The sequence below is a fragment of the Camarhynchus parvulus genome, unplaced genomic scaffold (genome assembly GCF_901933205.1).
Source record: "Camarhynchus parvulus unplaced genomic scaffold, STF_HiC, whole genome shotgun sequence".
Taxonomy (NCBI): Eukaryota; Metazoa; Chordata; class Aves; order Passeriformes; family Thraupidae; genus Camarhynchus; species Camarhynchus parvulus.
In genome coordinates, this window is record NW_022148479.1 from 118,621 (window position 1) to 126,871 (window position 8,251).

At 44.4% G+C, this 8,251-nt stretch overlaps 1 protein-coding gene across 1 annotated transcript; it reads left to right on the forward strand.

Annotated features, from left to right (window-relative positions):
* The first annotated feature begins 4,403 nt into the window (after window positions 1-4,403).
* On the forward strand, window positions 4,404-7,824 carry LOC115916818 (36.4 kDa proline-rich protein-like). The gene is made up of 3 exons (XM_030970558.1): window positions 4,404-4,748; window positions 5,708-5,875; window positions 7,439-7,824. Exons 1-3 carry the CDS (start codon window positions 4,656-4,658, stop codon window positions 7,577-7,579), a joined length of 402 nt encoding a protein of 133 aa, XP_030826418.1. The 5' UTR covers window positions 4,404-4,655; the 3' UTR covers window positions 7,580-7,824.
* The last annotated feature ends 427 nt before the right edge of the window (window positions 7,825-8,251 follow it).

The following is an 8,251-nucleotide window of genomic DNA, read 5'->3' on the forward strand; positions in this document are numbered from 1 at the left end:
GTGACCTCTGAGTGACCCCTGAGTGACCCCTGAGTGACCCAGAGTGACCCCCGAGTGACCCCTGAGTGACCCTGACTGACCCCACAGTGACCCCTGAGTGACCTTGAGTGACCCTGAGTGACCCCTGAGTGACCCTGAGTGACCCCTGAGTGACCTTGAGTGACCCTGACTGACCCCACAGTGACCCCTGAGTGACCTTGAGTGACCCCGAGTGACCCCTGAGTGACCTTGAGTGACCCTGAGTGACCCCTGAGTGACCCAGAGTGACCTCTGAGTGACCCCCGAGTGACCCCTGAGTGACCCTGACTGACCCCACAGTGACCCCTGAGTGACCTTGAGTGACCCCGAGTGACCCCTGAGTGACCCTGAGTGACTCTGAGTGACCCCGAGTGACCCTGACTGACCCTGACTGACCCCTGAGTGACCAATGAGTGACCCCTGTGTGACCTTTGACCCCTGAGTGACCCCTGACCCCCAGGCCCCCCTGCAATAACCCCCCCGGGGGGGACCCCCCTGACCCCTCCCCCACCCCTGACCCCGCATGGCCCCTCCCCCTCCCAGACCCCAAAATTGGGGAGAAAAATCCCAAAAATTTGGGAAAAAATCCCAAAAATTTCAGGGGAAATTCCTCAAAATTTGGAGGAAAAAAAAAACAAAAAATCTGGGAAAAATCACAGAAAATTCGGGGCAAAAATCCCCAAAATTTCAGACTAGAAGTCCCAAAAGTTGGAGGAAAAAATACCAAAAATTTGAGGGAAAAAAAATCTCAAAAATTGGGGGGGAAAATCCTCAAAATCTGAGGTAAAAAATTGCAAAAATTTGGAGGAAAACCACAAAACTTTGTGAGGAAAAATTCACAAAATTTGGAGGAAAAAAATCCCAAAATTGAGTAGAAAAAAATCCCAAAAATTGGAGGGGAAAAGTCACAAAATGTGGAGGAAAAAATCCCCAAAAATTGAGGGCAAAATCCTCAAAATTTGGAGAAAAAAAATTCCAAAACTTTGAGGAAAACAATCACAAAATTTGAAGGAAAAATTTCCAAAAATTTGAGGGCAAAAGTCACAAAATTGAGGGGAAAAAATCCCAAAAATTGTGGGGGAAAATATCAAAATTTGGAAGAAAAGATTCAAAAATTTGGGGGAAAAAATCGCATAAAATTTGAGGAGAAAAGTCACAGGATGTGGAGGGAAAAGCCTGAAAATTTGGGGCAAAATCGGCCGAAATTTGGCAAAAAAAAATTCCTTCAAAATTTGGGAGAAAATGTTCAAAATTTATAAAAAATAATCCCAAAATTTCAGATGAAATCCCCCAAAATTTAGGGGAAAAAAAAATCTCAAAATTTGGGACAAAATTCCCCAAAATTTGGGGGAAAAATTCCCAAATCTGGTCGAAAAAAAATCCCAAGATTTTTGGAGAAATCCCCAAAATTTTGGGGCAAAATTCCCCAAATTTGGGGTCGATCCCCCCCCAGTGTGAGAGAGAGCGTGCATGTAAATGAGCTGTATGTAAATGAGCTGTATGCAAATGAGCGACCTTTAAAAGAGCAATATGTAAATGAGAAAAGAGGACAAGACCTCAACAGCACTTTATGCAAATGAGGGGGTGTGGCAATACAAATGAGGGTGATATGCAAATAAGGGATGTGTAAATATATGTAAATGAGATGGTATGCAAATGGAACCGTTGCCATGTTGTTGGTATGCAAATGAGATGGAAATGAAAACTGTAACCGTGGGTTAATTTATATGTAAATGAGCTGTACATAAACAAGCATTATGCAAATGAGCACTGACACAGCCGCACAAATGCACATCTCAATTAATTGTGATATGCAAATGAACCTGCAAACGAGGCGGGGCATGCAAATGAGCACCAAGCACCGTATGCAAATGAGCACCGCCGTGTCAACACATCGCTGTATGCAAATGAATGCCCGTATGCAAATGAGTGCCATAATTAACGGATTAATTGTGCCAAGCCCCGATATGTAAATGAACATGCAAATGAACATGCAAATGAGCTGGACTGCCGAGCCTCGAGTCCTTGGTGTGGGAGGGTCGCCGATATGCAAATGGAATTTATGCTAATGAGGGATACACAAATGGAAATCTGAGGGGGCAGGCTATGCAAATGAGCTGTATGCAAATGAGGCGGTGACGTCACGGGGTGGTTTTGGGCTGAAATTCCCAAATTTTGGAGTCTCTTGAAGAATCTTGGGGTAAAATTCCTGAATTTTGGGATTCCCGGGATCATTTCGGAGGCAAATCCCCAAATTTTGGCGCCCAGGGCCCAGCTTTGGGGCTGAATTCCCAAATTTTGGGGCTGAATTCCCAAATTTTGGGGCTGAATTCCAAATTTGTTGGTTTTTTTAACAATCAGGGGGGCTGAATTCCCAAATTTTGGGGTCCAATCCCCGAATTTTCATGTCAAATTCCTGAATTTTGGGCTTCCTGGATGGATTTTTGTGCTCAGTCCCCAAATTTTGGGGTCCAGTTCCAAATTTTGGGGCTGAATTAGCAAATTTCAGGCTCAATTCCCAAATTTTGGGATTCCCGGGCTGATTTTGGGGCAGAATTCTCAAATTTGGGGCTTTATTTCCCAAACTTTGGGTCCCATTCCCCAATTTTGGGGTCCAGAACGAAATTTTGGGGTTAAATCCCCAATTCTTGGGGTTAAATTGCCAAATTTTGTGGTCCAGGTCCCAATTTTGGGGTCAAATTCCCAAATTTCGGGTCCCCTTCCTGAATTTTGGGGTCAAATTCCCGAATTTTGGGGTTCAATTCCCAAATTTTGGGGTTCAATCTCCAAATTCCGGGTCCCATTGCCGAATTTTGGGGTCGAAATCCCGAATTTTGGGGTCCAGATCCCAAATTTCGGGGTTAAATTTCCAAATTTTGGGGTCCAGGTCCCAATTTTGGGGTTAAATTCCCAAATTTCGGGGTTAAATTCCCAAATTTCGGGGTCCAGATCCCAAATTTCGGGGTTAAATCCCCAAATTTTGGGGTCCAGGTCCCAATTTTGGGGTTAAATTTCCAAATTTCGGGGTCCAGATCCCAAATTTCGGGGTTAAATTCCCAAATTTCGGGGTCCAGATCTCAAATTTCGGGGTTAAATTTCCAAATTTTGGGGTCCAGATCCCAAATTTCAGGGTTAAATCCCCAAATTTTGGGGTCGAAATCCCAAATTTCGGGGTCCAGATCCCAAATTTCGGGGTTAAATCCCCAAATTTTGGGGTCGAAATCCCAAATTTTGGGGTCCAGGTCCCAATTTTGGGGTTAAATTCCCAAATTTCGGGGTTAAATTCCCAAATTTCGGGGTCCAGATCCCAAATTTCGGGGTTAAATTCCCAAATTTTGAGGTCAAATCCCCAAATTTCGGGGTTAAATTCCCAAATTTTGGGGTCCAGATCCCAAATTTCGGGGTTAAATTTCCAAATTTTGGGGTCCAGATCCCAAATTTCGGGGTTAAATTCCCAAATTTCGGGGTCCAGATCCCAAATTTTGGGGTTAAATTTCCAAATTTTGGGGTCCAGATCCCAAATTTCGGGGTTAAATTTCCAAATTTTGGGGTCCAGATCCCAAATTCCGGGGTTAAATTCCCAAATTTCGGCGTCCAGATCCCAAATTTTGGGGTTAAATTTCCAAATTTTGAGGTGAAATCCCCAAATTTCGGGGTTAAATTTCCAAATTTTGGGGTCCAGGTCCCAATTTTGGGGTTAAATCCCCAAATTTCGGGGTTAAATCCCCAAATTTTGGGGTCGAATTCCCAAATTTCGGGGTCCAGATCCCAAATTTCGGGGTTAAATCCCAATCGGCCAATCCCAAATTTCAATTTCCAAATTTTGGGTCCATTATTTGGGTAAATCCAAATTTGGGGTTAAATCCCCAAATTCGGGGTTAAATTTCCAAATTTTGGGGTCCAGGTCCCAAATTTCGGGGTTAAATTCCCAAATTTTGAGGTGAAATCCCCAAATTTCGGGGTTAAATTTCCAAATTTTGGGATCCAGGTCCCAGTTGTGGGGTTAAATCCCCAATGGTCCGGGGTAAATCCCATCGGGGTCCAGATCCAAATCGGGGTAACCCCAAATTTGGGGAACGGGGTCCTCCAGGGCCCGCATTTCGTTATCCCTGGCCCCGGGTTAAATTTCCAAATTTTGGGGTCCAGATCCCAAATTTCGGGGTTAAATTCCCAAATTTTGAGGTGAAATCTCCAAATTTCGGGGTTAAATTCCCAAATTTTGGGGTCCAGGTCCCAATTGTGGGGTTAAATCCCCAAATTTCGGGTTAAATCCCCAAATTTTGGGCTCAAATCCCCAAATTTCCCTTCCCGCCCCAAATCCCCGCCCCCTTCCGATGACGTCACCGGCCCCATTGGCGCCTTTGCGGCCCCGCCCCCCCCCAATTTTGGGGTTCCCGCCTCCATTTTTGGGGCGCCCGGAGCCGTTTTGTGTCCCCGTGACCTCAATTGGCGCCTCGATGACGTCATCAACCCCCCCAGCCGGTTTTGGGGTGCCCGGACCGGTTTTGGGGTTTTTTAATTTATTTTTAGGATCGACCTCGTTTTTTTTAGGGTTTTAATTAAAGGTTTGGGGCTTTTAATTAAAGTTGTTGGGGCGCTGATGACGTCATCAAGGTGGGGATGAAAGGCTTGAGGCGATGACGTCACCGCACCCCAAAAATGCGGCCCCGCCCCCCAAAAAACCCCAGAGCGGCCGCGGCCGAATTTGGGGTGAAACCGCTGCAGATCAGGCAAGGGGGAAATGGGAATTCTGGGGGGAATTTGGGGGAATTTTGGGGAATTTGGGGTGCGGGGAGGGGGTGGGGGGGGGGTTTGGGGGAAATTTTGAGATTTTTCGGGAATTTCTGGGATTTTTGGGGGGGGATTTTGGGGGAAATTCGGGAGGATTTGTGAAGCGATTTTTGGGGGTTTTAAGGGGAAATTCCGGGGGTTTGGCGTTTTTGTGGAGGGGAATTTTGGGGGATTTGGGGAAATTTTGGGGGAATTTGGGGTGCGGGGGAGGGGTTTGGGGGGAAATTTGGGATTTTTGGGGAGGTTTTGGGGGTTTTTTAGGGAGATTTTTTTTGGGTTTTGTGGGAAAATTCGGGGGGATTTGGGTTTTTTTTTTAGAGAGGAATTTTTGGGAATTTTTGGGGGGATTTGGGGATATTTTTAGGAGGATTTGGGGTTTTTTGGAGAGGAATTTTGGGATTTTTTTGGGGGGATTTGAGGCTTTTTAGGAGAATTTGGGTATTTTGGGGGGATTTGGGGAAGATTTGGGGGAATTTTGGGGAATTTTGGGGGAAAATTTGGGGGATTTGGGGGAAATTTGGGGGATTTTGGGGCGGCGGGGAGGGGTTGGGGGAGTCTGAGAGATTTTGGGGAAATTGGGGGGGAAATTTGGGGAATTTGAGGGAATTTGGGGGATTTGGGGTTTTTAGGGAATTTCTGGGATATTTTGGGCCCATTTTGGGGGATTTGGGGAAATTTGGGGGCATTTTTGGGGAAATTTTGGGGCTTTGTGGGATTTTTGGGCGATTTTGGGGTTTTTTGGGGGGGAATTTTGGGTTTTTTCCGGGAAAATTCGTGGGGGTTTTTTTGTTTGTTTTTTGTGCTTATTTTGAACCTTTTTATCATTTCGATCTCATTTTTGCCCATTTCGATCATTTCTGGCTGAGTTTTTTCCCGTTTTTTCCCGTTTTTTCCCCAGTTTTGGGGCCATGGGGCGTCTGTGCCGGCTGCCGCCGCCGGGGTCGCTCCAAGGGTCCCTCCCGGGGTCACCCCAAAAATCACCCCAAAAATCAGCCCCAAAAATCACCCCAAAAATCAGCCCAAGGGGCAGCGCCACCCCCGGCCCTGCTCCCCTCCCCCAGCCCAGGTAAGTCCCCAAAATTCCCATTTTTTAGCCCCAAAATCCCCATTTTAGATCCCCCAAAATCCCCATTTTTTACCCCAAAAATCCGCGTTTATCCCCCCCAAAATCCCCATTTTAAATCCCCAAAAATCCCGATATTAACCCCAAAACCCCTCATTTTAAACTCCCCAAAATTCCCATTTTTAACCCCCAAAATCTCCATTTTTAGCCCCAAAACCCCTCATTTTAACCCCCCCAAAATCCCAATTTTTAACCCCAAAAAATCCCCATTTTAGCCCCAAAAATCCCCATTTTAACCCCCCAAATTCCCATTTTTTAGCCCCAAAACCCCTCATTTTAAATCCCCCAAAATCCCAATTTTTAGCCAAAAAATCCCCATTTTAAATCCCACAAAAATCCCGATATTAACCCCAAAAATCCCCATTTTAAATCCCCCAAAATCGCCATTTTTACCCCAAACTCCCCATTTTTAGCCCCAAATTCCCTCATTTTAAACTCCCCCAAAATCCCCATTTTTTACCCCAAAATCCTCATTTTGTCCCCCAAAAATCCCCATTTTTAACCCCAAAATCCCCATTAATTAGCCCCAAAACCCCTCATTTTAAACCCCCCAAATCTCCATTTTTTACCCCAAAATCCCCGTTTATCCCTCCAAAAACCCTCATTTTTAACCCCCCAAAATCCCCATTTTTAACCCCAAAAATCCCCATTTTTAACCCCCCCAAAATTCCCATTTTTAACCCCAAAAATCGCCAATTTAGACTCAAAAATCCCCATTTTAACCCCCCCAAAAATCCCCATTTTAGCCCAAAAATCCCCATTTTAAGTCCCCCAAAAATCCCGATATTAACTCCAAAAATCCCCATTTTATCCCCCAAAACCCCTCATTTTAAACCCCCAAAATCCCCATTTTTACCCCCAAAAATCCCCATTTTAACCCCCCAAAATCCCCAATTTTTAACCCCAAAATCCCCATTTTAAATCCCCCCAAAACCCCTCATTTTACCCCAAAACCCCCATTTTAAATCCCCCCAAATCCATTTTTACCCCAAAAATCCCCGTTTATCCCTCCAAAAACCCCCATTTTTAACCCCCAAAATCCCCATTTTTACCCCAAAATTCCCATTTTAAATCCCCCATAATCCCCATTTTTAAACTCCCCAAAATCCCCATTTTAAATCCCCCAAAACCCCCATTTTAACCCCCAAAAATCCCCATTTTAACCCCCAAAAATCCCCATTTTCACCCCCCAAAATCCCCATTTTTAAACCCCCAAAAATCCCCATTTTAACCCCCCAAAATCCCCATTTTTAACCCCCAGAAAATCCCTATTTTTAACCCCAAAATCCCCATTTTTAACCCCCAAAAATCCCATTTTTAACCCCCCCAAAATCCCCATTTTAACCCCCAAAATCCCCATTTTAAATCCCCAAAAATCCCGATATTAACCCCCAAAATCCCCATTTTTAACCCCCAAAATCCCCATTTTTAACCCCCAAAATCCCCATTTTAACCCCCAAAAATCCCCATTTTTAACCCTTTTTTTCCTCTCTCTTCCCCCCGCAGCCGCCCTGCCCGCCGATGACGTCACCGCTGACGTCAGCCCTCCCCGCTTACGTCATTTGGCCGCGGCCGGCGCTGGTGACGCTCGGGGCGCCGCGGGTGGCGCTGCTGGGGGAGCCGCAGCCCCAAATCCGCTGCTTTTAACCCCAAACCTCGCGGCTGCCACCCCCAAACGGAGCATTTTTTTAGCCCCAAAATTGGGATTTTGTAGCCCAAAAATTGGGATTTTTAAAGCAAAAAATTGGGATTTTTTAGCCCAAAATTTCGGATTTTTTAGCCCCAAAATTCGGATGTTTTAGCCCCAAATTGGGATTTTTAAAAGCAAAAATTGGGATTTTTTAGCCCAAAAATTGGGATTTTTTAGCTCAAAAATTCGGATTTTTTAGCCCCAAAATTGGGATGTTTTAGCCCCAAAATTGGGATTTTTAAACCCAAAAATTGGGGTTTTTGAACCCAAAAATTGGGATGTTTTAAAGCCCAAAAATTGGGATTTTTTAACGCAAAAAATTGGTTTTTAGCCCCAAAATTGGGATTTTTAAAGCAAAAAATTGGGATTTTGTAACCCAAAAATTGGGATTTTTTTAGCCCCAAAATTGGGATTTTTTAGAGCAAAAAATTGGAATTTTTAGCCCCAAAATTGGGATTTTTAAAGCAAAAAATTGGGATTTTTTAGACCAAAAATTCGGATTTTTTAGCCCCAAAATTGGGATGTTTTAGCCCCAAAATTGGGATTTTTAAACCCAAAAATTGGGATGTTTTAAAGCAAAATATTGGAATTTTTTAGCCCAAAAACTGGAATTTTTAAACCCAAAAATT